At 37.3% G+C, this 21,582-nt stretch overlaps 1 protein-coding gene across 1 annotated transcript in view; it reads right to left on the bottom strand.

Moving 5' to 3' along the window:
- LOC109393324 (protein eyes shut homolog) overlaps positions 1-21,582 on the bottom strand; it is a 1,090,347-nt gene that overhangs the window by 190,558 nt on the left and 878,207 nt on the right. Inside the window, 2 exon segments of the mRNA XM_019662404.1 lie at positions 749-969; positions 6,366-6,474. Coding sequence (XP_019517949.1) covers positions 749-969; positions 6,366-6,474 — 330 coding nt within the window.

Raw genomic sequence — 21,582 nt, 5'->3', positions numbered from 1 at the left:
TAAATTAATTAAGATATTTCCTATGAGATTTGGTCAATTTTTTTCTTGACTTGAATTATTATAATCTGTACACGTTTCAGCTTCCACTCTGTCATTATTTGTAACCCTGAAATAAGGATTTCTCAGAGGACTGAAGAAATTTTAGAATATGCTCTACACTGTCCAAATGAAACTCCCTCAGGCTCAAGTCACTTAAGACACTTTAGTGGAGCAGAAAGTAATTTTAATTAAGACCTTAAGCTTATAAGCATGACGAATCTTTACTTGAAGGAGGAAAAACATACATAGAATTGCAAATAAAAAGAAGAACTAGGTATAGGTACTTTTTCTCCATCTCTAATCTTAGAGATGTAAGTAGATATTTTTGAAGATGAAGCAAAAATAAACACAATAAAAATTAATACATCAAAACCCTTATCAATGAATAATAATCTCTCATTCATATTTCTAAAAAGCAGAACACCTTGAGAAACTTACACTTGGATCCATATAAAACTGCCCAAGTAAGGTCCAGCTACCTAGTTATTTTCAGAGGTCAGGAATCTCTTGCCACCAGAGCCACAATACACAAATTTCTTTGAGCAAACAAGTATCCACCACATGTGTGCATCACCTAAATGATTCACACACAAACTTGTATGTTCCAGGCCTTTCTCTCTCTCACCCAGATGACAATTCTGCTGGTCTTACTGTTTTAAGGATTTGGAGTCATGCACAGCAGGCTGGAGATCAGGAGGCTCACACTTACCTGATGCAGGTGCCGTTGTTGCCGCATAGATGCTGAGCACACCCAGGGACAGGGCAGTTCTTAATGTTCTTTCCACGTAGTGCTTCACCAATGATGAAGAACTCTTTGTTGTTTACTTGAAGCTCTTGAATACAGCCCTTGAACCCATAAAGGTGGCCTGCATTCTTATGGATCTTAACATTTTCTGGAATATAGCCGAGGAACATTGATTCAAAATGTACCTGTAGGAAAAATAACAATAAAAAAAAATCTTCTTATAAGGTGTTGTTAGATTACAGAGGAAAGGCTTAGGATGTTTTCTTCTATAATTGCATGTTTTAATGTGTTCTCCTATGTTACACAGGTTGCAAATGCTGGCTGATTTTGTCAACTCCATGAGGTTGTAAGGTAAGTTACTTTAGAAAAGGGCCTGTATTTTATATTTCTTTGGTATGTCTCATAATAGCTAATACAATTTAGTATAAAAAATAGGCATTCAACAAAACTTGCTGATTGATTACTTTGAAATGTAATTTGGAACTCAAGTGTTTGCATTTCAATGTGAACATTAGCAAATCATAACTGATAAAGAAAATTAAGTCTTGTTAATTATTATTAGAGATTGAATTGTGCTCCACCAACAAATTCACATGTTGAAGTCCTAACCTCCAGTATATACCAGAATGTGATCTTATTTGGAAATAGACCTTATACTCACTAACCACAATGGTGAAAAAAATCACTTACATGATGTAAATTGCTACTAATCTTTCCTTTCCCACCCCTCAGCAATACATGTGTATATATATATATATATATATATATATATATATATGCATATATATTATACACACACACACATATATATATATATATATATATTGAACTTTTATTATTTAGATGTACATAAAATGCAACTCTCTTCAATAGGAATCTATGAGTTACAATTGAAGTCTGGATGAACTGGTAATAAGACCGTGACCTTCAGGGCCGTTTGGCATATGACAGGTAGATGCAGCAGTGTTTGTGCAGCTTATGTCTCTAATGTCCTTATCCCCAAAATACACTCATGCAGTCCAAGCTGATGTTGAAAAGTATTTAAATTGGTATTATAGATACATTAAAATGGAAAACTGTCATTGCAAGAATTCAAAAACTAGAGCCAAATAATTAAGTTATGACTCTGAGGGGAAGAAGGGATGAGAGATGCCTAGTAATATCACTTAATACTTATACCAATATTTTCCAGCTTAATGCAAATGTGCTTTTAGAGAACAGAAGAATGTGTAATTCTAGGAATATCAAAACATCTTCATGAACCACAATAGATCAAACTAATTCTATTATTGGAGCTCTTATTCTTTTTTTTTTTTTAGTTATTCAGGCTCTGCTCCTAAGGGTACTCCTTAATTTTTTTTCCTGAGTGTTTCATATAGGATTCAAATATATAATCACCCAGAGGATGACTACCTTTGGGTATAGTGGAGTGGAACTTTCAAGGTGTGTTAATAGAACCCTCATGCTGCGTAGGAGTACGTCTATTTGTTTTATATCCTTTTCTCCATATGCTAAGTCCATTTATGTCAATTGCTCTAACAAACTATTAGTAGTGCTCTTTTATCGCCTGAGATAAGTGACTCACTGCTAATGCAATCTGGGATCTATCATGAACCTGCAGGCTCAGCAAATCCAAGGCTATGACCTTCCTCTCACTGAGGATCTCTGACATCTTTGTGTATTGATCACACACCTGGAACAGCAAACCTCTCACTGCTTTGACAAGTGTGCTGTTTTAGCACAAAACTGATAGAGGATGGAAGAATACCCTCCTCTTCTGTCAGCAGTAGGCAGATCTGAGGGAAAGTCTATAGAGCTATCTATGATTTATTAGACCACTAAAAAACACCCAAACAATGGAAATAAATGGCTCTTGTATTTCTTCTGATCTGAGGCCCACATTTAGTTGGAGCCCTGAAATGTCTAAAAAAGCTGCTGTCGTTGACTGCACATAGATAACCATTAAACTGGTTGACTTCCTATATCCCCAGACTCTCAATTATCCAAGAGCTGCCTTTTGTGTGTGTATAATCATTCCTAAGAAGACAGGTCTTTAAAATAAGTCTTTTCTAATAACCTCTTGTGAATCAGACTATAGAGAATAGAGTCTGACATCAAGATATGATCTTACAAGATAAAACCACAGAGAACAGACATGGGCAATCATCAAGGAGGAATCATCAAGATAATGAAAAATATGAATGGTGACTGAGGGAAAAGTACTCCACATCTGACAAGAATGAATGAACATCTCCTTTCCTCTCAGAGCTTCCCTTTAAGGGAAGAATGCAGTGCTCTTTTATAATAAGTGGGAATAAAATAAGAAGATAGGTAACAGGGAATAAACTTTTGAAAGCTGGGGAGTGAGAGGAAGATGGATAAGATGCTGCTTTACCCCTCTTTTTTTTTAAATTTAAATTTAGATGTTGGAATACTACACACATGTAATGATATCTCAACTCAATGTTTACCTTTGTTTTACGTCCTCAAGTCTGTCTGAACTTCAATAACTTTTGTGTTGAGGAAATATAGGAAGGTAACTAGAAATGCAATTTTTGGTTAAGATTAACTATCAGAGTGTACTTGTCTTTATCCAAGAATATAATGACTTAAAATTGAAATGATTTGACTTTTGTTATTACACATTTTTTTTGTTTTTAATATTATCTGAATTGTATGCAGAGACATTCAAAGCCAAAGACATGGAGTCTTGGAATAAACATGGATAAGAGATGTTGGGTATAGTGTTTGGGAAGAAAGATTTATTTAAATAACTTTTCACCTGTGATTTGAATCTTAAATTCTTTGAAACTGTTTAGAGACATTAAATGGGAGGGAATCAAAAGGCAGAAGCAGTATTATCTAAACCCTCTATCCCTTTGCTGTTAGTCTCTCTCTCTCTCTCTCTCTCTCTCTCTCTCTCTCTCTCTCTCTCTCTCTCTTTCTCCCCTGCCTCTCCCCCACCTCCTCCCTGCAATAACATGATAATTTGTGAGCATACAGTGTCTTTTATATTAATTGATACGCCCTTTTAAAGTAGGACCTCCACCCCTGGTCATTTTGGGATTCTCTCAGTCTCTAGCAGCACCTTGTAAATAGGAGGTTTGATATAAGTTTGTTACAAATGACTCAATTCATGAAGCTCAATCCTGCTTTTCCATGGTCTCCTGTTTGTCTTCTTCTTCTACTTCATGCTGCCTTAGAGCTTTGCTAGTTTGCCAGATTCAGCATATGGCAGATCCTTGCTGGATATCATTAAAGAAGGAATATCAATGTGGCTTTAATTCTAATATGTATCCCTATATTATATATGCAGCATAAAGGGCAGTGCTTATATGGAAGTTCTTGAGTTACTTATGAGATTAATATCAAGCAGCTCACACAAAGGCTTTTTAAAAATTTTCTTGTAAATTGATAAATATCAGTGAAATCCTAAGTGGTCCCACACTTCACAGTAAAATCTTTGATTCTTAAAGCTTTCTAGGCTAGGAAATGTTCTCAAAATAATATCTTCCCAGCTTGTCAAAGAAAGACCTGAACTTTAGTGAAGTAATCAACGAATCCAGTTGCTACCCTATGAGCACATGGATACAGGGATGTGCAGATACAAAAGAAGGATGTGAGATTATTCTTGTCTATAAGAAAATTAAATGTAATGTGGGGAAATAAATAAATTAAATAGTTAGAAAAGAGCAGCTTTCTGTCAGCAAGATGGCAGGCTAGGAAGTTCCAGACGTTCCTTCCTTCCCTCATGGAGAGAGATTGATTCAACAATACACAGACCAAGTCCCTTTGTGAGAAATGCGTGGATTCAGTTGAGAACCTTAGGCGACTGTATTGAGGCCAGTAGGAAAATACGTGGCACTTACTCACTATAGCCCCCCGCCACTCTCTGGGTTCAGCGAGGCATGATTGAGAGAAAATTTCTAGTTCCCACCTTTTCTTTGGGAGAAATGGAAGACTCAAACATACGAGGTCCATCAGACAATTAAGTTTGCAAGCTTCCCACATATCCTACACATATCCTATGTGTAGACTTTTCAGGGTGCTGCTCAAGGGACTAGTTTCTGTCTTGTTTGAACCTAAGTCCTGACAGAAAAGAGGACCAACTTGGGGGGCATTTGGAACAAAGATGAGGGTTTGGACCAGCATGCATAGTCCCCCGGCCCCAAGCTCAGTGAGGAAGAGTAGGTGAAAGCCCCCAACTCCTGACTTCTCCCTGAGGATGGAAAGGGTTGGAATGTGCATGCAAAATTATGGATTTTCAGGGAACTGCCTGAAGAGTGGGTTTCTGTTTCTCCTGTCTTGGGGCACTGACAAGACCTGGCATAATTAGATGCCCGGGTATCACTGAACACAGAAGAAAAGTAGATGGCATCCTGCTGCTTCAGGGGACCTGTGATGCAGCAGACAGAGGCTCATTCAGCTCAGTGGCCTCTTCCTGGTGATTGGGTTGGGGGGTGGGTGTGGATAGGGAAGAGGGGAACTTGCTTCTAACATTCTGACTTTTCAGGGGGCTTCCGGAGAGGCTGGTTTCTGTTTTGCCTGACCTGCAGCTCTGATGCGACCCAGAATAGTCTAGAAACTTGGGGGCTGCTGAGAACAAAAGAAACCTGGGTAGCTTGTAGCAGGTCCAGAGAACCTGCAGCACTGAGGATGGAAAACAGAGTGAAAGATGACAGGCACTGCCCCAAGAAAGACACTGGCAAATTTGTATAATAAGGAATCATTATTACTTTGGAGGGTTCTTGAGAGGATCAGATGAGATACTATATATGGCCGTAATTTGGAAAACATAATGTGCTTAAGCAAATGTTAGACGTTCTTATGTGCTTCTTTTAGATGCCTGCATATACTCAATAAGAGACAACATAGAAGAAATGGAAATAAAATGAAATTTCCAATTCATTAGGGCACTGCACACTTCAAGCTTTAATGTGTACCAAAATTAGCACTTTGGAGCTCTAATTATACAGATTAACTCTCCATGATGATCAAATGAACCAGGAATTCTTTATCTTACATGTATTGCTATAAAGTCATACCAAGAAGCGTGTAAATCAACCACTTCATTAAAATTAAAAGAATTCAGCAAATTGTCTGGTCTCCAGAGGGACAGACATCCTCTCTTTCAATTTAGCTTCATGCAATGTTTTTAAGAAAAATGTTCTGGCCAACATAAATCTGGAAAACTGAGAATGGACTTTTTAACAGCACAGTACAAGCACTACCATAGTCTATAAAAATGTAAGTTTTCAGCACTGTTTTGTATTTTGCTCATCTTTCCCCATTTCTGAGCTGTTTTTTAAATCAAGCATAATATGCTATATGTAAAGTTTGAGAAGAAAACCAATTTCATGCTAAATTTAATAAAACTTTTATAGTGACAGGCAACATTAAATATCTTTAATTATACTTAAAAGTATCAGAGATGAATATTCTGGTGTTTTGTTGAGAGCTTTTACAAGGAATTTGTTCAATACAGAAGATTACTAACGCTAAGTGACTAAAAAATACCTACGTATTTGAAATATTGAGGGCACATTTAGTCATGTTTGAAACTGGATATATGCATACCTACCTGAGAGGCATGGGATATCTCTGTGTCTTTCTTCTTTATTGGAGGTTTTCCATCTGCAGTCATTTCAATCATACAAGCGACCCCAGGGCTGCCAACCGGCATCAAATAGCTAGAAATAAAAAAGAAGAGGCCATTAATATGTGTGTTATTGGCAAGAACAGGGTAACTTCGCACATTGATGGTAAGTACTTCTTCCATGAGAGAGGTACTTTCTGGATCATAATAATCCTGAAATATGGCCCAACCAAGTGTGAACAGTTTAGGAAAGATAAAAGATATATTTCCTTTCTAACACTGCATTTTACTCCCCTTCTTTCCTCCTGTCTTTAAATCAGGACTTGAAAAGCTTTCAGAAAGTTAAACCTTCACACAACAAAAAGAACTTTATGTGTCTAAGTAGGTGTTGATACTTTTTAAGTGCTCACTGTGGTTGACATAGTGTCTCACTCATGTAGGAGATTGTCAAATAGAAACATCGATGTTAAATGATGCTAAACTCCCTAGATAGACGTTTCCCCTCCGTGGCCTACAGGGGACACAGGAATGGAATAAGAAAGGAAAGGCTGCATACCCCTGAGCAGTGAGAGATTACACGGTGATACAGTTATCTGCACTCAGAAAGCGTGCTGCTGGTGTACTAACAGGCTCTGTGTTTCAGAGATAAAGGGACGTGTAAGGTTAAGGGAATTTGTAGAATGAATCAGAAATGGTCAATACACGGCTGAAAACTTATCAGAGTTATAGAGTGATGCAATCAGATGAAAAGGTACACCTATTAAGGTACTTGATAGACTTTTAAATACAATTTTAAAAGACAATTCAAATGATATTACCCTGTCACTGGACATATGTAATAATAGTAGCTTGCACTGTTACAAAGTCTACTTCATAGAGATTTTAGGAAATACATTTTCTAACAGTGGCTATCTCTGTATACTGAAAGTGTGAGTGATTTTAATGCTCACATTTGCTTATGTGTATTTTCTAAAGTTTGGACAATGAACACACTTTTTATTTTTAATTTTAACCAACTGACCTAATTTGCTGGTTTCCCAGGACATGGAAATTTTGTACTAAAACCAGGGATGTTCCAGGCAAACAGAATCGGTTGGAAATTCTAGTTTTCAAGTAAAAAATCAGTTTTGTTAAACAATCCTTGGTTAAACCATTTACCAATACTTTTTCTTAAAATTAACTTCAGAGACTAAGTTGGATGGAAAAACAAACCGAATGCCCTTCTTCCCCTCCCGCCTCGAAAAAGAGACAACCATCCTGTTGGTTCCCTTGTCCCCCCTACCCAGAAATACAAATCTGATATGGTCCTTGCAATACATCAATCCACTATTTTTTGGCCTCTACTCTAGTTTACCAAGGTCACTTCTAATTCTGCTCACATCAATCAATGTTGAAAATTCTTAGAGTCTAGGAATAACTTCTAGAGTGTCTCATTTGTGTGAACATAGGGTAAGGTTATATGAAGCACTTTTGTCATCCCTGTTGATAGAGGTGGGTAAACCTGTATGATGCTTTTATTCTGGAGATGGAGGGAATAGCTCCCAGGTAGTGCATGTGTCCTCATTAATATTGGGTTGTTGGAAAAGTCATGATGTATTTTTTTCTATGACGTATTTTCGTTGCAAAAATGCGTCATGACTTTTCCGACAACCCAACAAATATCTCTTTTTGTTTGTTTCATTCAGAGCCTGTTAAAATCTAACCCTGAAATGCAAATTTACAAAAAGAAGCCACTCTATTTGTTTTCTGTTACTTCTTGCCTTTATTCCCCTGACTCTTCCACCAAATGTTTTTTTTTTCTGTTGTCTACTTTGTCTATGTACTATTTTAGAAGCTGATACTCTAATTCCACTAGAGATTTTTCCACATGTAGATTCTTACCATGTTCATTTTACAATGTCTCATTTGCTTATAGACCAAATTATGTCTTAAGAAACATCAATAAAAAAAGCTCTATAAACAAATTTGACATTATATCACATAAATAATTTGAGGAAAAATCTAAATGTGCATCCCTTATATCTTTCAAGTATTGCTGAGGCCAGCCGAGCCTAATGATTTAAAGACTCGAGGATCATATTTTGAGATAATCCATTGACTGGCTGAGTGATCTTAGGCAAACCACTTAACCTTTCTTCCCTGAAGTGTGATTATCCTCAGAATGGAGATAATCATTCTTAGCTCATAAATGGTTAGCGAGAACCACATTATTTAATGTACATAAATCATTCAGTGCTAATATTAAAATCCAAAGTTAAAGCAATTATTTGCTGACTAGAGAGGGATCTCTAAAGAGATTTCTATGAAAATAAATTACACAGTCAAGTTGAAGTGTTCATCTACTTCTACTAACATTGCTTGTAATAGAATTCAAATTCAAATACTCAGGTTGCATTATTTTAAAAATTAAAATTTGATGAAACAGACATATTTTTCAGTGTCCTTAATATTCTTGTTCTTTAGATTTATAGTCTTTAGATATGCTAAGCAATTTGGCAGAAACATTCACATTTGGAAAAGACAATTTATTTTAAATTTCAGAAGATCCAGCTCAAACGGGAAGTTTAGGGGACCCAAAACCAAGGGAAGGGTTGTAAAAACGTAGAACAATGGAGAGTGGGCTGGTGAATTAAATCAAGTACTTTTATATAATTGAATGTGATCCAGCTTTTAAGCAGGAGCTGTAGAATAATAATTAATGAAATTAATTATTCCACCCACCACTCATTTTTTCATATCCTTATACAAAGATGCATTTGTATAAAATACAGAGATAAAGACATAGAGATAAATGATATTTTTATAAAAATATGCATAGGCATTATACCAGAACTACTTTCACTAATTAACAGTGGCTATCTTTATGTGACAAATGAGAATGATTATTAATTTATCTCTTTTGTTTATTTGCATTTTCTAAATTTTGACACTGAACATACAATATTTTTCAATTTCACCTCTTAAAATAAAAATTTAGTTTTTATACAAAACAAATCAAGGATTAAATAATTTGCTAACATTCTCCTGTTTTCTAGGATTCCATGCTTTCCTTCCAGGCACACCTATCCATCGATCTTGCTAAGTACATCGTCAATAGTTCTTGTAATGAGAATTTGTGGACAGTAAACTCACAGTTATGTCACATTTCATATCACCCCTGAATAATACTTCATGTATAAAATTTTACATGTTATTTCTTTTAGAACTTGAAACATAGTACATGACAGTAAACTCACAATGTCACATTTCATATCACCCCTGAATAATAGTTTAACTATATATAAAATTTTACATGTTATTTCTTTTAGAACTTGAAACATAGTACACGATTATTTTCTGCAATCTGTTGCTGATGTGAAGTCATTATCAGTTCCATTTAAAGGTTGTCCTTTTAGTTTTTCTTTCTGATAGCTTTAAGATCATATTTTAAATCTGTGATAATGAATCTAGATGTGGCTTAATCATTATTTATTCTTCTTAATTAATTCTCTGAGTGTACTTTCGATCTCAAGAATTATATATTCCTGCAATTTTGGAAAATTCTCACTTGAATCACCTCAAATATTGCTTTTCAACATTCTCCAAAATTTCTTTTTATAGAGTTTTGTAGAGCTTATGTTAGACATTTTTAGAAATCCTGTTAAGCTGGTCTCTAAATTGCTTAATCTTGCTTTCATTCAAAAAAAGTTCTCCTCATTTCTCTAGCCTGTGTTCTTCCTAGGTACCATGTTTTCCCTCAAAAGTCTCCAGGACCATTTACTCTAGCTAATGAGTTGTAAGTTTCAATGAATATATTCTCTTATCCCCAATATTTTGAATCATTTCCAATTTTTTTTGGTGTTAAATTATGATTTTATAGCTTCTCCTTTAAAAGTTGTTCCTTCATTTATGATTTTTAGCATCCCAAAAATACTTGTTTTGATTTTTGTCAGGCTTTTCCATAAAAATGATTTTATCTAGAGTGATTCATTTTCCAGTTGCTGATTTGCTTGGTTCCTTTCTCAATATTTCCATGTGTCTCATATTGTGCTGTGCAGGCTCATTTCCAGTGGGAAGTATTTTTGCTTTTCCCTCTTCTTCCCCACGCACATTGGCCTTTTCCTGGGCGCTTCTGTTATACTGAACTCTGCCTGCTTAACGCGAACCCAACCTGCTCCTCTGATTGCACTTTGATCGGCACTTAAACCAGAATATTGGATAATGGACATTTGGTAGTTCCCTCTTATGGTGGTATTAAAGATATCCACTGGTCCGTTCACAGAGCTGAAAACAATTGCTTGGTGCTGTTCTGCTCATGATACCTTGGCTGCATTCTGTTTCTTTTTGAGCTGGCAGGTTGCTAAAAGTCAGAATCCCAGATATTCCTCCCTCTCTCTCTCTCTCTCTCTCTCTCTCTCCCCCCATATATATATACACACACATTGCCCCCCCCCATATATTCTTTAGTTAGTAGTTTTAGTTCCCTTTGCCCTATAGGAGCTGAGCCTCCCTGTTTCCAGACCCATATAATGGCAGACCTGCAGTTTTAGCTCTTTTGCTGTTTTGCATTTTTGTCTCTTTCTTGTCTTGTTTTATATTTCCAGCTATTTGTTTTTTGTTTTCTCTGTCGTTGCTCTGTGTTTGACACAGAGGAGGAGCATCAAAGTGTGAAGCTACTGAGTCATCTTGACTAGAAGTCCCACATTATTTTCTTTCATAATAAGAAATGACAGCAATAAAGATCAAGCTAAGTCCTTGCCTTTGAAGGGCCATGTAAATAGAGACTCATCTTTAATTTGTGAGAGGCAGAATGAAGAAAAATTAACCAAGCCACTTGGAGGTGCCTTTATGAGTTCGCAGGCTTTAAATTGGGGAAGAACTAATTTCTTTGGCTTTGTCCACCTCCGGTCTGTTTTGTGCTAAAGGCATTTCAATGCATCTGCTTCAAAATATTTTTCAGTACTTTTATTTCAAGAGTACATAAATAAAGAGGTTTGTTTTCCCTCCAAAGAGAAATAGGAAGTGAGGATTTTTTTTCCTCTCTAAGGCACCTGTGTTTGATTTGTCAAATTTGGGAGTTATGTGAGTCACTGGCATTAAACCATAATGAAATTAAATGCTTTAAGGGACAACTGCCCTGCTGTGCTGAAGGCTTTCGAAACCTAGGTCATGCATAATCGCAGTAGCTGCAGAGTTTTGGAACCATGCTGTAACCGTAACAACACTCAACAGCACCAACTGTTTCTAGGGAATATGGCAAAATTCGTGACACACTGAATGCTTTCACAGGTGCAAAATATAAATGCATCCTTTGTCATTCGGTTTGGCTATTACCCAGCCATGATGCTATCTTGTCTATTTTATACTTTTGACATGAATTAACTTTACTAGTAAAAGTTTCTTTGTTTACCTGAATTAGACTAAAAATGAATTAAAACAAAATTCTGTATATGGATAACTTGCAATATAGATAGCAGTTAAATGAATCTCCAAATAAATCAGCATTCTGACCAATAATAACCAGTCTTAATGTTTACCACATGTAAGTTCTGCTCATTCATCTCCGGCTTGGAACTTTCATTACAGGAGTCTTCTCATGCTATAGAGTTTAGGACCAGGAAAGGCTAACTTCCATTGTTAGCCGCTGTGATCTTCATGGACAGCCCGGAGTTTTAGTTGAGTTGTGACAGCTCTGCACAAGAATACCTGAGATGAGGACTCCTGTCAGCAGATGGCAGTAAAAGTCCATGGCAGAGATGGAGGCACTGAATGGCACCAGGTCCCTGCAAAGATAGCGTCTAATGGATAGTGTGATTGTTTTAGCTCCCTGTTTGCAACGGGAAAACATGGGAAAATATATTTAAAAGAGTATACATCAGGCAGTATGGATGAAGCTGTCCAGGGACATACAGCTTTCCTTAGCAGTTCATGTCCTTAATGCAATTGCCATGCCTGTGTGAGCAAATTGAAGAAGATGCTGTTTAAGAGGATGATGTAATGGTTTCGTACAGCCCTATCAACACAGCCGTGTTTCTTGGGGTTGTCAGTGTAACTCAGCACAATTTATAATATATGTTAAAACAATGTAAAAACAAACAGGCACAAAAACCAGAGTGTTAGGCCCTTTGCCAAATAAAAATAATATGAACATACCGAAAGCATCCTGACGCACCCCTTTTTGTTTAGAGCATCAAGGAACCGGTCAGGCTGGCCATGAAACAGCTTGTCCAAGGAATACTGTTTGACTTCTAATAGGTGACTGTCATGAGTACTTCCTGTTTCTGGATGATGGTCATGAGATGGTTATTGGTTTTAGATTGATTATTTTATTTAGATTTTCCTATGACTGACAGATAGCCCAAATGTATTGAATAATACATCACAGGGAAAACCAAGCCATTATTCTGTGAAGCACTGATATTAAAGAAAGGATCTGTGACGATGCGTGAGCCCCGCTGAAGCGGAAGCTTATTTACACCCTTGATTAACCAGAGCAGTTGTCAAGGGAACGTCCACCCAGCTGCCATGAGATAGCAGAGATATCCCAAGAACTGTGATTCTACCTCTGACTACTGTGCAGTGGGATCTATGGCATATTCCACAGATTCCACAGTCTTCTGGTAGCTCCTCTGAAAGTGTAGATGGCTAGAATTCCGTTTTCTTTACCCAACAATATTCACATAATGATCATTACAATTACACAAACTGACATCCGCATCAAGGAATGTTGGTGCTTTTTGACCTGCTGTCTGGCTTTAACCTATCTGGACATGATGACAAGAAGCTTCGATATTGGGCAGAGCAGGCTAGCACCGGCTCACAGATCTAATGTTGTGCATCCCTTCCCAGCTCCACATCTGGGCATTCATGCTGGTAGTGTGAGATGGGTCATGGTGGCAGGATTTACACCTGGGAAATTCGCAAACGGTGCAAACCAAATCACTGCCGTATCCCGCCCTTTTCCCTGAGAGTTGGTGGTTAAACGCTTCCCAGCACACCACTGAGTTTCTTAAATATTTTTTAGTAGGGCTTAAGCATTCACATAGAACAAGGGCATTAAGAAAGTTGCAAAGCTTAACTTCACTGTTGGTAGTTTGTTTGGAATTTCAGTAGAAAAGTCAGCTTGAGGGCTGGTGAATGGCGCGTTGGTTAGGAGTTGGCTTGGGACACCAGCTCTGAGCAGCAGGGCCCTGGTTTGGATCCCACATGAGGGCCAGTGACGCTGTGCCCTCTACAGCTGAGATGGTGAACAACAGCTTGGCCTGGAGCTGGGCTGCAGTGAGTTGCTGGCGATGGTGTAGGCTGCAGTGGGGCTGGCCAGCAGTGGGCGTGAGCTTTTGTGAGCAGCCGACCAATGGCCAGCGAGCGACTGCCTCACCCCAGAAGAGCACAATGATAACACCAACATGGGCCAGTGAGGCGATGTCCTCCACAACTAGACTGAAGAACAAAAGGACAGCAACTTGGCTGTTCCCCTCCCCCAATTCCCCAATAATAAAATCTTTGGGGGAAAAAAAAAAGTAAAATCAGCTTGATTCATAATCTACTAGTTCACAGCTCTGGTTTAGATCAATTTACTCTGACGGTGAATGTGGGTTCCAAGAATATTACTCCTAAAACCTAAATATATTCAGTTTACAAATACCAGAGTATTTAATTTTACCCTTCATTTCCAATATTGGCTCAGTTTATTGATTTATATTTATTTATTTATATTAACAAGTTTGGGGTACATTTGTATCCAATCCACTGAGTAATCAATCAATCAAAACTCAGGAGTTAAAAAATATTGAGTCCTGATCCTTTCCTCACTAATACCTAAACTCTCATACAAACATATTTTGAGAAACTAAAATTTCCCAAGTTGAAACTGCGTATGGAAAACCTCAATTTGATAAGAAATAAATTACTTTACCACATTTGAATAAAAAGTAATTCTGATATGGGCATGTGGAGACGGACTTCCATTAGATGATGAGATAAGCTAATGACAAGTTTTCATCAGGAAAAGGCCATATACGTCCTTGTCATTTTTTCAGATGTGTTACAGTGAGTGTCGGCTAATTGTTTCTTTTAAATTGCTTTATATTAACAATAAGTGTGTAGTTTTCCTGCTTGTAAATACTACAATTTCAACATGGTTTGTACTATTTGCAGCATGTGATTTTCCTGGCAGTGCATTTTAACTGAGATATGTGTATATATCTATATATCTATATCTATATTTATATCTATCTATACCAGAAAATATTTTAATGTTAAAGTATTTATACTGTGTTATGTTTAACCCAATGAAATCATTAACAATAGGTTTTTATTATAACATACAAAGAAAGAGTAGGTTAATAGATGCAAAGGATTTATATTTCAGAAGCACTCTCTGAGCCAAAGTTGTAAATATTCTTGTCACTCTAAGTGTAAAAAGACTGTAGCATGATGCAGTGAGCCATGCCTCAGATCAATACCTCTTTGGTTTCATATTTTTTTGCTGGCTAGCATACAATCTAGGTGTCCCTTGCCTCAGCTTATTTAATTTTCCCTGAACAAGTCTATATATATTTATATATTTTTTTCATTCTTATATGTAACTTTTGTGTTTTCTGGGGTTTTATATTCAATTTCCTCCTCTAATTGTCCTTCTTATACCTTTTGCTAAACATGGCTTTTCCTTCTCTGAAATTTCTGATGGGGAGAAAAGAAAAGTCAAGTCAAATTCTTACCTTAGCAAACTTTGAATTTGGAGATAACCAGACAAGACAATTTTAGAAATTCAACCAATACAAAAACAGATAGAATTAATGAATATCTGCAATCTAGGCCTAATGGTTGAAAGAAGAATTACTAGTCCTTCCTTAATTTTGAGTCTATTTCTTATTAATAACTTCCATGGGAATACTTCCAATTTAAAGACTGAGGGGAAATTTAATTGAACAATGATCAAGATGATGAAAAAAACTGCTTTGTTTTTACCCTTACAATAGAGACAACGCATTTCTGGAGTTGTTTTTGATGAGAAAAACAAGTGCACTAAACATTTTGGAATTTTTTCCAGATGATGATATATGAAATACTCCAAGTGGGACCAAAATTGACATCATCTCACCTAGAGAGAAAAATCACTGATAGTTAGAGATGGTTTGAAAGTTCTGTATTACTTGATATAAATGAAAATTAAATTATTACAAGGCTCATAGGCTCAAGATGACAAAGAACTCCAATCAGCTCTAATATATCTATATCTATCTATCTATATCTATATCTATCTATATCTATATCTATCTCCTGTATTAAGACATAAAGCCTTAATCTAAAAATGATTTAAGGTAGTTTTCAATATGAGGTAAAATAGTGAGGAATGGAAGAAAAAAAGAAAACTTATGTAGAACAATAAAGCACAAAATATATTAGTGTTCAGGCAAATGATTTTAAATACAACTTAAAATGGATCTATCCCTTCAATAGATTAATGAATGTTATGTAAGAATATATATACATGGTATTCTTGGTGGGAAGGTGGAGGTGGATAGTGCAGCTGTCTTCCAAAGGGTCTCACACAGATGAGGAAAGATTCTGTCATTCTCTAAGAGGTCAAATCTCACTGAAACCTGAGAAAGCAGGATCAAGGCACCAGCATCAGCGGTGTGGATCAGTGTTAATGAGAGCTGACAGATTTGTGCTACATCTTCAAGGGTCATTCAAACTGAGTTAGCAACCAATGCCGGAAACCCTTCATTCAGTAAACACAGAGTGAGATCACTTTATTGCCAGGCCCATGATGCAAAAATGAAAGTAGGGAATCCAAAGAGTGCCTAGCTTTGTTGTTTATAGAAAACAAACTTTCCTCACACCTTTTGCTTTTCTGCTCTTCTTTAGCGAGCCACAGTTTAGTATCTGGTGTCTTCACGCTGATCTATCCTATCGCCTATCTATTGTAAGTGACATGTAACTGATCAGGAGAGACTGGAATACATGATTTCAAAGTGATAGAGAGCTTCATGAGTATATGTTAATATTATGAAGGGCTTTGACAATGAAATATATTGGAATTATTTGCCTTATTTAATAAACATTTATCTGGCATTTATTATGAACCCAACATTATTTCAAGTATTTAAAATATTAAAATGAATCCACCGTATGCATTAAGTAGAAACATTTTTCCCATTAAAGATGAGATAATTGAGGACCCAGGGGGTTAAATAACTTATTCAAGGTCATATAGCTCATAAGTGACAGAGCTGGGTTTTGATGTGAAGATACAGGCAGAGAATGGAGTGAAATCAAGAAACACCAAAGAATGTGGGCGCTGACCCAAAGCTAGAAGAGGCAAGACATGGGTTTTCCCTAAAGCCTCTGGAGAGAGGATGGTTCTACTGATATCTTGATTTCATCCTTCTGGCCTCCAGAACTGTGAGAATAAATTTCTATTGTTTTAAGCCACCAACTTTGTGGCAATTTGTTACAGCAGCTACAATAAACAAATTCACATCAGAAGGTTTTCTTTTTTTTTTCATAATGTTAAAAATAAGAACCACGGGTTTGAATACTAGCAGTGTTCAATAGTTAAGATGGAATTCAGACATGAATGAGATTACAGTGAGTATATATTGAATTGTAACTGGACACCCTATTATGATATATCTCTGATATAATCTAAATGATTTGGGTTTAACAAATATCTCAGCTGTGGAGTAGCTACGAAAAAGATCAGAAAGCAATAGTGTATCTCCTTTTAACTTTTCACAATGTAGTCTAATTTGACAGGAAATGCTGATATAATCAACATAAATCTATTGCAAACATCTAAATCTATTATCTGCATTTATTGCAGTTGAAATAGGATAATACATTTTAACAGACCTCTGTAAAGTGCAAAGAGGATGATGTTCACTATTTTACCAACACTAAGGGCTTCTCGAGGTGACTATAGTCACAGTAGCGACTGTAAAAGAAATGGTAAAAAATTATTCAGCAATTTTCCTCCCTTCACCATTTGATATTTTGAAGTTTAAAACATCCCTCTTGAATTTGTATTTTATTACCTTTCGGGGGAGGGATTATATTTACTACCTATGATAAAAGAAACATTGATATGCAAAGATTTTTATCAGTTGCAGATGTTTTGTTGGCAGACAGTCAATCAAAGTAGCAAACATGTCCATGGTGGGTTACTTTAACCTTGAGTCATCTGAGAATCTAGTGTCCTAATCTTGGGAAGGATAATACAAATGTTAAAATAATGAATTACAGGGGGCTGGCCGAGTGTCTCAGTTGGTTAAGAGTTCACTCAAGAGTGCGAGCTCTGAGCAATAGTGGTTCAAGTCCCAGCCTGAGCTGAGCTGCTGCTGAGCTGCCAACAGGTGGCAGAATTGCTCAGCTTAAAAAAAAAAATGGGCCGGCCGAGTGGCGCGTTGATTAAGAACTGGCTTGGGACGACAAAGGGCCCCGGTTCAGATCCCATATATGAGGGCCAGTGACACTGCCCTCCACAGCTAAGATGCTGAACAACAGCTCAACCTGAGGCTGGGCTGCCGTGAGTCGCCGGCGACGGCATAGGCTGCTGCCCCTGCTGCAGTGGGTTGCCATGGGCTACTGTGTGTAGCCAGCAGCCAGCGTGAGCGGCCTTCAAGCTGCTGTGAGCGGCCGTCCAGAAGCCAGCGACTGATCTGCCTCGCCTGGGAAGAGCGCAATGATGGTGCCAACTTGGGCCAGTGAAGCCACGTCCTCCACAACTAGACTGAAGAATAAAAAGACAGCAACTTGTCTGTTCCCCTTCCCCCAATTCCCCAGCACTGTTCCAATCCCCCAATTCCCCAATAAAAATCTTTAAAAAAATGAATTATGTATGGCAAAAAAATGATATCGATGGTGGTGGTATAGACAGATGGAGAAAGCCCATTTTTTTATCTTCAAAGATTTCCTAGGGAATCTAAGCATTATATGACAACAGAAACATAGCTACATTACATTGTGAAAATTAAGGGGAAGAACAAATTAGTGTCCATAAATGAGGAAACCTTAGCACCTTTGCTAAAGTCTTCTTAAGAATCCTCTCTACCCAAAAGCATTTTCTGAATTGAGACAACATTCTCATTTTGTCTATACATCAGTCAGAGCCTAGAATCCCTTGAAACAATAATTTTCAAAGAAAAAAAGCACTAGATGTATATAAAAATTTGAAAATACATAAAATGATTAAATGTTTAATTCCAAATGGTACACTACTTAAGTAGAGGGTTATAAGGATCAAGTTGTTATTTTTTTCTAGCACTTAGGTACAAAAGAAAATGTCACCTCCCTTTTATCTCTTCAAGGTCTTTTGCAAAGCATCGTAAAACAGTGAAGTTCCAAGCACTTTTTATCAGCAGAACAGAAGAATTTGACAAACTTTATAAAGAAGAATTTTGCGGTAAACTAATAGTCAGATTTCTGTAAATGCCAACACGGAACAGAGCAAACCGTATTCAGAACCAGTGAAACTTAATAATTGGAAGGACTTGAGCTGCATACTCTATTCTCCTACTCAAAGGAAGATGCTTTTTAAAGGCTTTGTAAAGAATGACCCTCAACCTCTGTTTGAATATTCCATTGAAAGAGAGTTCACTATGCCACAAGACAATTTCTTCACTGTTTCACAGCTCTGCCACGATTTGTACAAAAGACATTTTGTTTTCTCCCCTCCCCCTCCCCCCACCCCCCTTTTTTTCATGGTAGTATCCCTTTATTAAAGATTTTCATCAGCAGGTACTGAGTTCAGCACCATAAATAGATTATCTCAAGGCAGTGGTTCTCAACTGGATTTTTTTTGCCTGCCCCCCCTTCCCCTCACCCCACCCCAGAACATTTGACAATGTCTACAGACATCTTTGTCACAACAAAAGGAGGAGGATGCTACTAACATTCAGTATGCAGAGGTCTGCGATGCTGCTCAACATCCTCTATAATGCACAGGACAACCCCTGACAACAAAGAAGGATTCAGCCCCAAGTTATCAACAATGCCTAGCTTGAGAAACCTTGATTTAAAGTAAAAGCAGAGTGGATGTTCACCAGCTGAACAAATGGTAGTCTGGTTATAAAAATGGGAGACAAAGGAACATATTTTTCTACAATGGGAGAATTAAAAAGATTATTTTATAATGTTTTGTTATTTATAGGCAATGCAATGCATTCACATGACCTAAGATTCCAGAGGTACGTGAGTGTGTGTGCTCCAGTCTCCTTCCCTCCCCATCCCTGGTCCATCCAAGTCCCCTCCTTGGAGGAAGCAATGTTATGAATTTCTTGTTTCCCTATCCAGAGGTTTTTTATGTATCTATAAGTGATTACACACACACACACACACACACACATTATATACTTTTTTTTTGCATTGATCTTTTGTTACTTTACCTGTTTTAGACCTATTTTATTTTCTGTCATGACGCAAAGACTTTCCTCATTTCTTTTTAAGTTGGCAGAGTATTTCATTGTATGGACATTTTGTAGTTTATTTAATCACTCCTCTCACCATGGATATTTAGGTTGTTTACTTTTTTTTTTCCTGTTACGAACACTAATGCAATGAATGACTTTGTTTATCTGTAGGATTAAGTTCTACAAGTAGAATCACCAACTAAGAAAGTTTGTGTGTTTATAATTTTTATGAATGTTTTCCAAATTACCTTCCATTGAAATTGTACCATCCCCCCCTGGCATAAAATGTATGAAAGGAGTTTGGATGATTTTGTAATTTTTCAAATTTCCCCCCACTATTTATACCTTCTCATCAAAAACCTGTGAATATGGGGCCGGCCAAGTGGCGTGATGGTTAAGAACTGGCTTGGGACGCCAGAGGGCCCCAGTTTGGATCCCACATATGAGGGCCAATGACACTGTCCTCCACAGCTAAGATGCTGAACAACAGCTCAACCTGGAGCTGGGCTGCCCTGAGTCGCCGGCGACGGCGTAGGCTGCAGCCCCTGCGGCAGTGCGTTGCCATGGGCTACCGTGTGTAGCCAGCAGCCAGCGTGAGCAGCCAGCAGCCGCAGTGAGTGGTCGACCAGAAGCCGGTGACTGATCTGCCTCGCCCGGGAAGAGTGCAATGATGGTGCCAACTTGGGCCAGTGAAGCAATATCCTCCACAACTAGACTGAAGAACAAAACGACAGCAACTTGTCTGTTCCCCTTCCCCTAATTCCCCAGCACTGTTCTCATCCCCCCAATTCCCCAATAAAAATCTTTAAAAACCCCCCAGAAAACCCCGTGAATATGTAAAATGTGGGCACATCATATTCGTATAATATTTTATGCCTATCACGTTCTCAGCGCTCAGGTATCCAAAATCTGCCTGCAGAAGACTTTTTAAAATCAATTTTTAATTGTGGTAAAACATATAATACACAAAATTTACCATTTCAACTATTTCTAAGTGTAAAATTCAGTGGCATTAAGTATATTTACAAGGTTGTGCAACTGTAACCACTATCTATTTCCAAAATCTTTCATTGCTCCAAACAGAATCTCTGTACCCATTAAGCAATAGTTTCCTATTCTGTGCTATCACCAGCCCCTGGTAACCACCAATCTAATGTCTGTCTCTATGAATTTGCCTATTCTATATATTTCATGTAGGTGAAATCATGTAATACTTGTCCTTTTGTGTCTAACTTATTTCACTTCAGCATAAATCCTTCAAGGTCCTTCCATATTGCAGGATGTGACTTCATTCCTTCTTAAGGCTGAATACCATTCCATTGTACATATAGACTGAATTTTGTTTATCCTTTCATTTGTTGATGAACATGGATGTATCTTGTTCCCAACTTTTGGCTTTTGTCAACAATACTGCTATGAATACTGGATTAGCAGTATCTGTTTGAGTCCCTGTTTTCAATTCTTTTCTGTGTGTATTTAGAAGCAGAATTCCTGGGTCATATTGTAAGTCCATGTTTAGTTTTATAAGGAAGCATACAATTGTTTTCCATAGTGACTGAACCATTTTATGTTCCCACCAGCAGTGTACTAGAGTTCCAATTTTTCACATCCTTACCAACACTGGTTATTTTTCATTTTTTAAACAAAAGTATGGTGACTGTAGTAGGTCTAGAGTAATATCTCATTGTGCTTTTGATTTGCATTCCCCTAATGACTAATGCTTTTAAGCATCTCTTCAAGTGCTTATTGACAATCTATATATCTTCTTTGGAGAAATGTCTATTCAAGTCTTTTGCCCATTTTAAAAT

Source organism: Hipposideros armiger, unplaced genomic scaffold, assembly GCF_001890085.2.
Source record: "Hipposideros armiger isolate ML-2016 unplaced genomic scaffold, ASM189008v1 scaffold_375, whole genome shotgun sequence".
Taxonomy (NCBI): domain Eukaryota; kingdom Metazoa; phylum Chordata; class Mammalia; order Chiroptera; family Hipposideridae; genus Hipposideros; species Hipposideros armiger.
The sequence above is the reverse complement of the archived record's forward strand: the minus strand, read 5'-3'. Positions and strand labels throughout refer to the sequence as shown.